The following is a 13,861-nucleotide window of genomic DNA, read 5'->3' as shown; positions in this document are numbered from 1 at the left end:
ACGTATGGTTCAGTTTTGCACGTATGGTTCAAGCACGAGAATATAGATAGAATATTAACACAACATGACGTAAATGACAAATAAAATAACAAAAGCGGGATAATCTCTACTGAAACGGATTATTTCAACTCGAGAACTTATACGATTTACCTGAATATCGGACTATGAAAGAATTAAGGTGGCAACACTGCTAGGAAGAAATAAATAAAGTGGCAACACAAGACTTAATACCATGGCAACACAAGACTTAATACCATGGCAACACAAGACTTAATACCATGGCAACACAAGACTTAATACCATGGCAACACAGGACTTAATACCATGGCAACACAAGACTTAATACCATGGCAACACAAGACTTAATACCATGGCAACACAAGACATGCCATGGCAACACAAGACTTAATACCGTGGCAACACAAGATTTAATACCATGGCAACACAAGACTTAATACCATGGCAACCTGGGACTTAATACCGTGGCAACACAGGACCTAATACCATAGCAACACAAGACTTAATACCATGGCAACACAGGACTTAATACCATGACAGCACAAGACTTAATACCATGGCAACACAAGACTTGAGGTCAACACAATAAAGTCAATGAGATGACACCTGGCTGCAAGACAGGTTGAGGAAAGGTCAGGAGGAAGGGTCAGAGGAGGGTCAGGGAAGAGGGTCAGGGAGGAAGAGGGGCAAGGAGGGGGGGGGTCAGGGAGGGGGAGGGTCAGGGAAGAGGGTCAGGGAGGAAGAGGGGCAAGGAGGGGGGGGGTCAGGGTGATAACATGACGTAAGGGAAGCCAGCAACATCACCACCATCAGCACGCTGTCTGGCCCCGCCTCTCACGCTTACACTGGCTCACCCTCTCCATCGTAACACACAACAACTTTAACCACTGGACTACAGCATATTACTATCTTCTCGGTTCAAAGTGTAGTTGTCCTTGAGTTATATATATATATCATAGTACTCATGTAATGCCTTGTGCGAGTTACAGAACACATCAAAGACGAACTTTGTAAGGATGGTTGTCATTCACTGCCTCAACACGGTGGTAATGGTAGCGTAGCGTACAAAGAGTTGCAGTGTTTTTGTTTTGGAGTTTGGTTATTTTTCAAGACACGGGTAAAGATTCATACCACATACACTACACTGTGATGTCATTCATACAATCACGGGAAATCCCCTCAGCGGGCACAAGTTGGGGTCGTAACGCTTGGGGATCATTGTTATTGTTTGTGAGTGGCCACGTGGTGCGTCACGGAGTAAGGTGTCACCATGTGTACTGCGCCGCGCCTCACGCCCGTCTGATGTGTCTCTCCAAACGCTGCCCAGTCCACTCCCGCCCGGGTTGGATGCCACACGCCGCCACTCACTACCTCCACAACTTCAATAATAACCCACAATTAAAAACTTGAACTCACATGCGTTTGCGAGTTTTTTCTCCCTAAACTTTTGTTGTAGTGTTCCGTGGAGGAAACTTTATGGCCAGAGGGAAGAAGTTTAAGAAAAAAAAAACTCACGTCACTGTTATTGTTTGGCAGCTGATGGCAGGAGGCAGTACACAGGTGAGAGCCCAACGAGGTGACAACCACTCTTATTGTGAGGATAGTTGTGGAAACATTCTCACTCGCCCTGCACACAGTAACATCTTTGAAAATATTAAACAAACATTATCATCAAGGTATCTGAGACTATAACCTGTATAGTCTATAATAACCTAACCTAACCTGGTGAAGAGAGACATTAGCTTCAGTTTGAAAGATAGGCTGCTGAAAGGCTTTAGTGGCAAGGACTGGTGTATGGGTCAGAAGCGTGGACACTTTCAGTAGACACCAGTAAGAGGTTAGAGGCCTTTGAATGTAGTGATATGGGCGAATGTTAAGACTAAGCTACATTGACAGAAAAAGAAATGAAAAAGTACAGAACTAAGATTAGCAAATCTTTCAGAGAAATACTTGAAAAGAACAGGAAAAATACAATTAGGCACTTTGGTCATATAATTAGGGATGAGGAGATAATAACAGAAATATTAAGGGGTAGGAGGGCCAGGGGAAGGCAGAGACTGGGATGGATGAATGGAATTAAAACCTGTGTCCCCAGAGATACAAAACCTTAGAGGATCGATAAAAAAGCCCGAGAACGTTTAGAGTGGAGGACTGTGGTCGCCAACCCTCAGATATGAGGACCGTACCCTGATTGATTGATCGTAATATTTATGATAATATTGTACAACATTTCAAGCAATTTTCACTCTTCATTCTCACGACTGCTGAGGGTATGACCTATTAACCATTCTCCAGCTAACAACACAAAGTAAAATATAACTTTGAGTTTGGTTACACAGTACAACACAACACAGTACAGTACAGTACAGTACAGTACAGTACAATACAGTACAGCACAACACAGTACAGTATAATACAGTACAGTACAGTACAATACATTACAGCACAACACAGTACAGTATAATACAGTACAGTACAGTACAATACATTACAGTACAATACAGTACAGTACAATACAGTACAGTACAGTACAGTGCAGCACAACACAGTACAGTACAGTACAACACAGTACTGTACAGCACAACACAGTACACTACAGTACAGTACAATACAGTACAGTACAGTACAGCACAACGCAGTACAGTACAATACAGTACAATACAGTACAGTACAACACAGTACAGTACAGTACAATACAGTACAGTACAGTACAATACAGTACAATACAGTACAATACAGTACAATACAATACAGTACAGTACAACACAGTACAATACAGTACAGTACAGTACAGTACAACACAGTACAATACAGAACAGTACTGTACTCTCAGTCATCCGTGCATGAGGAGAGGATCACATGCACTGTTAAGCCATACAAGCGGGTAAATGGCGTCCTGCCCCCCACCACAGAGCAATAAAAGTGGTAGAACTCGTGTTTCTTTTATTTATGAGTTTTGACCATGTAACTCTTCCTCAATAAAAAAATGTGAAAGGCATGTGATGTGAACACCTGAAAAACGGAGGGAAAGTTGAACAAATTGCCCCCCAGATCCCCTGTACTTCTGGAATCGGTTTCAAATGATAAAATATTGTAAAGACGAACACCAGCCCAGGTGTGTGAGGCGGCATCTATCACCAGGTGAGTGTGAGACCCACCACCACCAGATTGTGATCGTAGTAATCTTTAAAAATGTGTGTGTGTGTGTGTGATAACAGCAGTAAATGTATCATTGATTAATTGACATCCAGCAGAGGTATGCCACGTTCTTGTCCCACCTACATACCTCCACATCTCCCACCCTTTATACCATAAGTCATTTACACTATATTATCAACATTCATGCCGTTTTACTAAATTATTTCATGTAAAGACTAAAACCTACTTACAGCCAACCCCTTGTTTTGATTTGGTTACATTAGTTACATATGGCGTGTAAGTGCAGATAATTCAGCTACTTAAAAATAAAATAAAAATAAATATACCTCTACTATTCAGCTACAGTACAACACATCTTTTGTAAACCTAGAGAGAGAGAGAGAGAGAGAGAGAGAGAGAGAGAGAGAGAGAGAGTCAAAGCAAAATGAAACGGCAACTATTGTGGGAAGACATACACAAACAACAATACTCCCGCATCCAATTTTCTTCCTCAAAGCTTTTTAATTTGTTCCTCTCTTCCTTCCCAGCACTAACGAACAATTAAGCCGGATATTAGTTTACCTGTATTACCTGTCCACGGGCCATTATATCCATTAAGGGCTTCATATCACGGTAATTTTAAACACCTGAACTTGCAGCACAAATTCCGCCATCTTGGACTGCCGTACATGGCAACCCAAGCCCATGGAGATTATAGGAGGAAGTATCTCTTAATTACTGCACACATGCACACTTGATCAGATTTGTTTAATTTTGTTCATTACTCCATGAAAATTATTTCTTTGATAATATGTAACGTAAATTGAAATAAGCTCACATCGCCAAAAGTGATTCTGGGAGTATGAACGTAAAGGTTGGGTTATTTATTATTAAACACACCTTAGCTATGTTTTAACAATATTGAAAACAGATAACATGAACTGTTATAAACATGGGACATGATAATTTATTTTATTTTAATTTTTACGGGGAATAGTCCACCCGAGCACAGGTCATCAACCCACAACGGGGCCTGGGGGGAATAAGAGGAAAATTAATTTAAAAATAGAAAAGAAAAAGATTATATTAATCTACGATACGAAGATGCTGGAAAACCGGCTTTTTAAAGTGAGACATTGTATGAGTGTGGAAACACAGAGGGCAGAGCATTCCACAGTTTGGCTGTGTGGAAAGAAGGGTGTATTATAACGGGTTATTCTAGTGTGACCGAGGTCCACACAGAAATGGTGGGCACCGCGGGCAAGACGAGTGTTACGAGTCCACAGCAGTGCCGGCTGTACACAGTATGCTAAATCCACTGAACATTGCCCGTTAAAGAGAGAGTGAAGCAACATTGTGGCGAAGAGAAAGGGAAGAAAGATTATCAACTAAAGGAGGAGAGTTAATAAGACGAAATGTCTTTGATTCCACCCTATCTAACAGTTGGACAGAAGAGGAGCCACCCCAGATATGAGACCAGTACTCCAAGTTAGGACGAATGAATCCCTTATATACTTGAGGCACCTGCTCAGGAGTGAAGTAGCTATGGCATCTGTACAGCATTCACAGCTTTCGGGGGCAGGTTTAGCAAAGTAACTTATAGAAAACGGTTTCAAAGGAAATTATAGAAAACGATTATTATTTAATGAGTAACTATTTTTGTCCTAGCTGGAGCCGATAACTTTACTATACAGTATGTATATAAAATACTAAATAGGAATAATTGCTAATTAACGTTAACTTATATATTTATCTTATTTGGAAAAGATGATATACTTAAGGAATAATTATGCTATTTAATGATAGTAAACGACACCTTATTTGAAATATCAAATTTTAACATGTACAAATTAATTTCTAGTGAATAATTGCAATAAAAACAAAAGGTTTTACCTATTCGGCAAAAATTTGATTTGCTTTTTAAGGCTCAATCTGTAATTATCTCTATTCAATGTGAAAGTATTAATATTTTCTTTAAGTAAATAATGATTACATTTTAACATTGTCGTCCCTTACCTGACATACTGAGTGGCAGCGGAAAGGAGACGCCCATTCTTGGTTAAACTGTTCACATTAGGATGTGCTAACCGCTGTTAAGACATGTCAATGGTTTATCTTGTAGTGGATTCCTCCCCTACAAACGCTTGTCGCTGAGTAGCCGACCCCGCGAATTCCCCAGTGTATGCCTCGTGGTCTAGGTCAACCAGCGCCGCCATACATCACGGAGGTCAACTATTAAGCCACGCCTACCTCCGCTATATAAGACCTACACCAACCAGCAAGCAACACCTCCTCCACCTGCCTGGCGGCGCTCGCTCCCGCCAGCGACCATGGCGACCCACAAGCTAGTCCTCTGAGCACCCTCACCAACCAGCTCTCTCTACTCAACGCTTGTAACCATGCTGCCTTCCCAGCACCAAGCTGCATTGTACATCCAATACAACATGTATACAGAGAGCACATTGTGAGTTTCCTTTCTCCATCCCATCCTGAGTGTGAACCGATATCTCATACCCCTACAATCTTTCAGGAAGACAATGTGAAGTGTTCGTAACCAATGTAAACACCTGATAGTTAAAAAAAAACACTTAGACCTATTTTAAATACAATATAAAAGGAAAAGTCACAAAATTTAGGGTCAGAAACATTTTATGGTGTGTGTTTTCTACAGATTAACAGTTTTCATTTCTGCGGTAGTTAAAACGGTGAATGTGGAGTTGTGGGGTCCCACTTTACAGGGAAACTAATATTATACTATCTACATTTAAGTACTGTATTTATTAAGTTAGGTTAGGTGTTTAGGATGTGTTGCATACGGAAATGGATATACCAAATTTACAAGGATAAATTACCCTAGTTCCTACAGTGGTTGCCCCGAATTTATATTGTCGAAAGAGGAAGTAACAATTGTGTGGAATCTTTTCTTTTATTTAATTATCTATAATAGTGCTTCCTTGTTCTTCACATTTGCCATTAAAACTATCATTTAATACCATTTCTCTCATTCATTTATTATACTTTACTAGTGTAAGATTGTGAAATGGAGTACCATCGTACGATATGTTTTCCTATGTGTTGAGGTGGGAGCTTGTCTGTGGCAGCGCCGGATTGCCAGTCACCAGCTGACGCTGTAAGAATAAAGTCTACAAAGAACGTGGTCTATGATTCAAACCTCTCACATGGCGCAGTGAGTAGGATGCCGGGGCCCGACACGTCATAACAGCCCTGACGATAAAGCTAACATGGCTCCTACACGTCTACGATTCTTGACGCCCTCAAGGGGACGCAAGGGCATCTCTACACCAGCGGGGAACACCAGGCACGCCCAGCAGTAGACCATGAGTGCATTAATGGCTCAGATGGCGTCTTTAACTACTGGTGGTGGTCATGCTTCTATGCCGGTCATGAAGCCCACAGCAGCGGTTGCTCCAGAGAAGTGTGAGGCAGAAAAGCCAGCAGCGGCATTTAGGACATGGAGGCAGTCCATGGAGTCGTGGGTGCTGTTGAACGGATGGTCACAACTGGTGTCCACACTGCACATTCGCCTGCACTCCAAAGGGTGACTGACTTGAGATATCCCAGTGGTCAGTGGGAGCAGCTCTCACCCAAGGAGGCCCTGGACGCCATCAGTGGGGTGGTTCTTCAATCGCCAAACCAAGCTGTGAAATGGAACGAGTTTTTCAACAGCAAACAAGGTGAAGAGGAGCCGATGAAAAGGTATTTTCAACGATGCTTCGCAGAGGCAGTGGAGTGTGAATTTAAATGTCCCACCTGTGATAACGATCTCTGTGAGTACATGCTATTACGTAAAGTTATGGTGGGCCTGAGTAACCCAGTGTTGAAAAGGGAAATTTTCCAGGGTTACTCGAGTTATAATAGTGTTGAAGTGCTTAGAAACAAATGTACAGTAAACCCCCGCTTTACGCCGTTTCACTTTACGCGTTTCCACGTTTACGCGGTACCCTGCCGAACACGGAATGCTCACTTTACGCGGTGTGTGTACCCTTTTACGCGGAGAGCGGCTGGCTGTCCTCTCGCACCGCGCCATTTTTGGATCCAAACCTCCCGCCATGTTGGGTAAGCGGCGCGAGTACATTGCGCAGTGTATGTCTTTGTTGCCTTATCGGTGACGTCATATGACGTATCGGACTGTGATTGGGCCAAGCATCCTTACCTCCCTCCCCCGGTAGCTGTGATTGGTTTAATGTACTATGACGTGCCCCGCCGCAGGAGCGTTCAAGCCCCTTGACCTACCCGCGTCGGTTACACCCCTCCCGGCTACACCGTGTATATCAGTATCCATTGTTCCATAAGAATGGCTTCCACCGGACCACCACCACCACCACAAAGAAACCTTGCATTACCTGGACCCAGCCGCCCTATGCCAAAGAAGATACGACGTTCCTTAAGCTACGAAATTAAATACTAGATCATCCAAGAGTTGGAGAAAGGAACAAGACAGGTTGATCTTGCGAGCCAGCATGATGTTAACGAGTCTACGATGAGGACAATTAAGAAGGATGCAGCCAAGATAAAGGAGCACATGAACATGACAAAGTGCTTCTGTGATCAAGTACTGCCACAACCAAGTGCTTCTCAAGACTGAGAAATTACTTGTGAGCTACTTGATTCGTCAGGCGCGATGGAACATGGTGGTGGACACGCGCTCAGTTACGCAGTACTCACGTGGACTGTATGCTGCAGTGTCACGTGCACCAAGCTATGCCTCCTGGCCCCCCATCTTCGGTGCCCTCTGTACCCGCCCCCTCGCTTGCACCCCCGGCCCCTCCCCAGTCGAGCATGGCCAGGCCCAGGAGAGGCCACAGGGCCCCGGGATGGTTGGCGGACTACGGGGTGTAGTGTAAGTGATATAAAATTAGTTTAGAGGTTTTTTTGTTGTTGTTTTGTTTTTCTTTCTTTGACTGGTTTTTCTTGCATTACTTTTTTTTATGAATGCATCGTTTTCCTTTTGTTAGTTCAAATGTGCATTGTCATTTCCTTTTAACTTGGTGGGGAGATGTAAGATTGTGAAATGGAGTACCATCGAACGATATGTTTTCCCATGTGTTGAGGTGGGAGCTTGTCTGTAGCAGCGCCGGGTTGCCAGTCACCAGCTGACACAGTAAGAATAAAGTCTATAAAGAACGTGGTCTATGATTCAAACTTCTCACAACTAGTTTTAAATAAAATGGTTTTCTGGAGACTGACCAAATACTATGAGGTTGACCTTGTAAATATCTTGCTTTAAAATCTCCAAGTCTTATTTATTTTTAGTTATCAAAACTCTGTCATTTCACTCAGATTTATTCATAAGAACAAAAATAACTATAACCTAAAAATATATTAAGTAAAACGACACTAGTTTTCTTTTGTGCCTCAGATCTTTCGGAATCTAAGTACAGTAATTTTAAATTACTGTGTAGTGTTTTGTTCTTTTTGTGGGGAGAGTTAGTCATTATGTTTATTGCAATGGTTGATCTTTGTTTCATGCGAGATGCTAACTGTTTCAAACACCCAGCTTAATTAAGCATATCCAAACTAATTTAGACTAAATATTATTTTTCATTATCTATCAAATATAGTGACAAAAAAATATTAAATTAACAAATAAATGAGAAATTAAATTATACATTAGTTTACAATTACATTCTATGAGTCTTTCAACATACACTGACAGTCTTTACTTACTGTAAAAAAAAAAATATATATTAAACTTTAATAATCGAATAATTCCATTCACTCCAGCTGCAGTGGCTGGGTCTTCTCCATCGCCTCGACGTGATGCTGGTTGCCCTTCATAAACATCAGCCTCTCAAAGTTGCCATCTGACAGGGTGGCTCTCTTGGCCCTCAAGACATCTTTGCCTATAGAGAATAGGCACTCAACTGCAGCACTGGATGGAATGGCTGTGTTATACTTGTTGAACAGGTCGATCAAGACCTGCTCACCCAAGAAGGCGACGTCAGTCAGGACCTCCTTCGAGCCAGCCTCCAGCCAGGTCTTCACCAAGTTCTGTGCCTTGGACTTCAGTGACCTGTGGCTCCTGCTCTCCTGGGACTGAATGATGCTGCTGAAGAAGTCATCTTCCTCATCCTCATTGCTGGTGGTGCTGCTGCCTTCCTCACTGGTCTCCATCAGGGCTCTCTCCACGACGGTCTCCATGGCGTTCTTTACCCTGGTGAGCTGGTTGTTATTATACTGCTCCAGCCAGAACAGGCGAAACTTGGGGTGGAAGGCAGCAGCCAGCTGGCACTCCTGGTCTTCTAGGAGGAGCCCAAACCTTTTCGTGATGCCTGCCAGTATCGCGTCTACCAGAGGACTGCAGTATAGGAGACGTTTGGACTTGGCCTCCTTCAACTTCATGACGGTAGCCGCTATAGTTGGCAGAAGGCTCCCTAGATAGGCCTGGTCCTCCCCCTGGATCTTATCCAAGGCCTTGGCAACATTGGACATCACCTGGGCGTACTCCGTCAGGAAGTCGACCTCAGAATCAGTGAAGGTCTGCAGCTTCAGCTGCGTCATCACCCTGTGGATAGCTCCCCTCTTCTTCTCCAGCAGATTGTTGAGGACAACAACAGAGTCATAGGTCGACTTCCATCTGGTAATGTTGGGGACCACCAACCTCCTCTTCAACGCGTCCAGAATGCTGTCTGCCGCCACTGTGCTGCGGCTCTGCAGGTTCCACAGCGCCTGTGCCTTGGACATAGCCTTCCTGTAGGCCGACTTGAACGAAGCACTGTCAAGAGCCTTGTCAGCATCCACGCTGGCTATCAAGTTGAAAGTGTGGGCTGCGCACCTCATGTGCACTGGCAGGTCGAGGCCCAGGCCGCTGGACTCGTCAAGGGCGGAATCGACAGAGATGTACTCAACTTCGTCCACACCACCAGCCTCAGGATCCGCGTCCAGGTCCACATTCTCGACGCCCTCCACGTCTGGATCGGCAGCAGGCTTGGGAATGTCCGGCAAGAGTTCGGCTTCAGTGCCAAACTGCACAAACACCTCGACGAAGTTGCTGCCGTTGTCCGTCGTGGTCCTGGTCACCTTGTCCTGCAGGTGGAACTTGTAATGGGTGTCCACCATGGCCTCGGAGAGAACATCAAAAGTGTGATGCCCTCTAATCCGAGAGCAGGCTAGGACGGCGTGCTGTCTCTTGCGGGTCTTGGGGTCCAGCCACTGTGCCGTCATCCCCAGGTAGGACTTGTTGTGGGCCGACCAGCAGTCCGCGGTGGTCGCCACCCAGGGAACATCCTTGAGCAATCTATAATTAAACATTTTAAATTGTAAAGAGACATATCTATGTCAGGCCAATGAGGGAAGCAAACACGCCAAACACCATCAGATAAACTAATTCACACTCACTATGCGAGTCATTTTGTAGGCCAATGGAAAGGGACTGTACTTCTAAACGTGACATAACTTGCAATACCTCCCACGAAAAATATGGAAAAAATATGAAATACGGTACGCAATAATAATAATTTATTAACTTGTACTGTATAATTTTAACCTCGTAACAATAAAAAAAAGAAAAAAAACACAACAATACAGAATCACAGTAAAAAAAAATGACTTCTACAGTAATAACCATTGCAACTTTAGCATTATATAAATAAACAAATTATATGAAAATATCAAAATACTGTACACAATTCATTTCAAGGGAAGTTATATAACATTACAAACTGCCACAACAAACTTCTATTGTACTTCTAAAGGTGTCATAACTTGCAATGCCTCCCACGAAAAATATGAAATACGCCATATAATAATGCAATAAGCTTGTACTGTACAATTTTAACCTCGTAACAAAAAAAAAAACAGCAACACAGAATCTCTGAATCACAGTAAAAAAAATGAATTTTACAATAATAATCATTGCAACTTTAGCATTGTATAAATAATTAAAATAAAAAAAATGTATGAAAATATACAAAGAATTAATTTCAAGGGAAGTTATAAACTTATATAACAATACAAACTGCCACAACAAACTCTTCTACTGTACTTCTAAATGTGTCATAACTTGCAATGCCTCCCACAAAGAGTATGAAAACATGAAAAAAATATGAAATATGCCATAATAATTTAATAAACCTGTATAATTTATAAATACCTTATAAGATACTCCTCCAGCTGTTTATGGCTGCCCAAGATCTTCTTGCCCAGGGTGCGGCGGGACATCGACGTCTTGCTGGGGTTCAGCGTCTTGATCAGGCTGACAAAGGTTGGGGACTCCACTACGTGCAGCGGTAGCATGTTGCAGACAAACAGGTCCACAATCCTTTTGTCCACCACAGACTGACGGACGCCAGTGCCAGCAGCTGATTCGCCAAACACCTCGCCAATGGTGGGCTGGCGTGGTTTCTTTGCAGGTGGCCGCGACGACTGGCTGCTGCTCTTGCTACTGGCACCGCTACCAGAAGACTGCCTGTGTTTCCCACGGGAAGAGCCAGCCTTGATCCTCTCCTCAAACTGGATGGCATGCGCTGGGTGTTTCCTCTTGACATGCGACTTCAAGTTGTAGAGGCTTGTCGCCTGTCCCTTGATGGTGGTCTCCTTGGGCTGGCACATGAAGCACTGGAAGTACAAGATGTTGGCATTCCTCTTATCCCTTGACTTAAGGACAAAGTAGTCATTCAGGTGGGGCCACGGGCTCTGAGACTCCTGGGCCTGGCCCTCAGCCTGAGCGGCCTCCGCCTCAACGGCCTCACTCACAGCCACTGCAGGCTCCTCAACACTGTCAACAGGCCCACTTGGCCCAGTATCGTCTGGCAGAACAAAAACGTCTTCACCTTCCATAACAATAAGCCAGATCCAGGTTTGTACATTTAACCGAGTACATAGTGCCCTCCGAGATGTTTATACACTTCGATTAGGTCGCCCCTCGCCCGTCTGTAGTGTAAGCTAGGTAGTTGCAGGCACTCCAATCTCTCTGGGTAACGAAGGTTCCATAGAGCAGGCATCAGCTTGGTGACCCTCCTTTGGACATTTTCTATTAATTGACAGTCTCCAGCATACCACAGGGACTTGGAGTGGAAACATCTCACTCTTGAAGATCGTGACGAGTGACGGACCATCCAGATATCTAAATGACCTTCTCATAAGACCTACTAGTTTCAGTGCCTTATTCACCTTCTCACAATGGCCCAAGAACTTAAGTTCATTGTCGACATACACGCCCAGGTCCTTTTCTCATTCGGTCTCAATTAATGCAGTCTCTTCGTCCTGTTGGGACATGTGATACGCCTCCTTACTATTAGTGTCTCTCAGGTGCATCCTTTTGCACTTTGTGACATTGAATTTTAGCAGCCATTTCCTCGACCATTCGTGAAACTCATGGAGATCTTTCTGCAACTCTTCACAGTCTGTTTGGTTCTTAATTTCCATAAAAACTTGGCATCGTCTACAAACATTTGTATGGAGTAGTGTATAGCTTCTGGCATGTCATTAACGAAACAGACAAACAACAATGGGCCCAATACACTGCCCTACGGTACCCCGCTAGTCACAGGTACACATGACGATTTCGTACCATTTATCACCACGCACCAATTGCCGTCATGCAGAAAGTCTCTGATCCACGCTAAGATACTTCCCTGAATCCTGTTCCCTTCCAGTTTAATTCTCAGACTTTCATGGGGCACACTGTCGAAAGCATTGGCAAAAATCCAGGTATACTGTATATTGTTGATATTTCTGCCTTGTTCTAGAATTTGAGTCCAAACATCTAGTACCTTCTGTTATATTATTTCTACATCACTTTCTTTACTTATATTTTCTAAGTTAATATATTTCTCTCTCTTTATTTCAGTGTGCGCATTACTTCACTTTCTATCTTTTACTTTTCTTACTTATTGGTCTTTCTTTCAGTGTCATTATTTAATTATTTATTTCAATATTCTTTATTTTTCTTTTTATATCTTAATTATTGGTTTAATATCATTACTGTTTCTTATCATTCATCTTACTCTCAATATTTCTCATGGCTTAGTTATATTCTTTACAATGGATTAACCTGGGAGAACCATATTCCTAAACACCACCTATTAAAATAACTATTGTACTCAGAAGGGTAGACTGCCACCACCCAGGTAGTATGGTAGACACTCAACAACTGTTTTACTATTTGTTGGACACTAAAGATAGCATTTTTACACATTTGACAATACCACCGATATTAATGAACAACAAGGAACATGTAACCAGATCTCAATTTGTGGGTAGACATTGATAATACAACAAACACTAAACTTAAAACTGGTAATATCCATATTTGTGATTTCAATCTCAACTTGGGATAACTATATTTCTACTAATTATCCCCATTCATATACGGTCTCTCCTCGACTTACGACCATCCGGACATACGACAGTCATGGTCGAATAAAATATTTTTCACATTACGTATTTTCGAGTCCCGATGTTAGTGATCGCGCTGTGTACTGACAAAAATTTTGTTTGTAATTCCCTTTAAAATGGCTGGCAAGCGTAAAAGTGAGGGTTCTCGTGGTGCTGAGAAGATAAAGAGACACCCATTTTAGAATTTCTATATATTATTTTCGCCTTTTCGACAGAGGACCAATTCGACTTACGACCTGGTCGTCGGGACGGAACCCCGTCATAAGTCGAGGAGAGACTGTACAAGAACATTACATTCACATAGAACTGTGATTAATACAAGACTTGGTTACACTGGCTGACACCG

General features: G+C 42.9%; 2 protein-coding genes across 4 annotated transcripts in view; both read right to left on the bottom strand.

Annotated features, from left to right (window-relative positions):
• The window catches only part of LOC121871371, a 69,093-nt gene extending 67,790 nt beyond the window's left edge, over nt 1-1,303 (bottom strand). The window contains exon 1 of one of the 3 annotated variants that reach the window (XM_042373592.1): nt 1,150-1,303. The gene's annotated coding sequence lies outside the window, so the exon portion shown is untranslated. The remainder of the gene's footprint in view (nt 1-1,149) is intronic. The other 2 variants (XM_042373590.1, XM_042373591.1) reach the window with 2 other exon arrangements.
• Nucleotides 1,304-8,447: 7,144 nt separating this feature from the next.
• Nucleotides 8,448-13,648, bottom strand: LOC121871369. Its single transcript, XM_042373589.1, has 2 exons — nt 11,270-13,648; nt 8,448-10,414 (listed from the first exon to the last, which is right to left on the bottom strand). Exons 1-2 carry the CDS (start codon nt 11,953-11,955, stop codon nt 8,893-8,895), a joined length of 2,208 nt encoding a protein of 735 aa, XP_042229523.1. The 5' UTR covers nt 11,956-13,648; the 3' UTR covers nt 8,448-8,892.
• Nucleotides 13,649-13,861: the final 213 nt, after the last annotated feature.

The sequence above is a fragment of the Homarus americanus genome, unplaced genomic scaffold (genome assembly GCF_018991925.1).
Source record: "Homarus americanus isolate GMGI-L3 unplaced genomic scaffold, GMGI_Hamer_2.0 scaffold45698, whole genome shotgun sequence".
In the NCBI taxonomy this organism is placed as follows: domain Eukaryota; kingdom Metazoa; phylum Arthropoda; class Malacostraca; order Decapoda; family Nephropidae; genus Homarus; species Homarus americanus.
Note: the sequence above shows the minus strand (reverse complement) of the source record. Positions and strands in the feature narration are given on the sequence as shown.

What these genes read in the sequence shown, in the direction of transcription:
- LOC121871369 (XM_042373589.1), bottom strand. Translation starts at nt 11,955, where the DNA reads ATGGAAGGTGAAGACGTTTTTGTTCTGCCAGACGATACTGGGCCAAGT. An exon ending in CTGGAGGAGTATCTTATAAG is followed by an intron (nt 10,415 to 11,269) that starts GTATTTATAAAT and finishes GTTTAATTATAG; the next exon opens with ATTGCTCAAGGATGTTCCCT.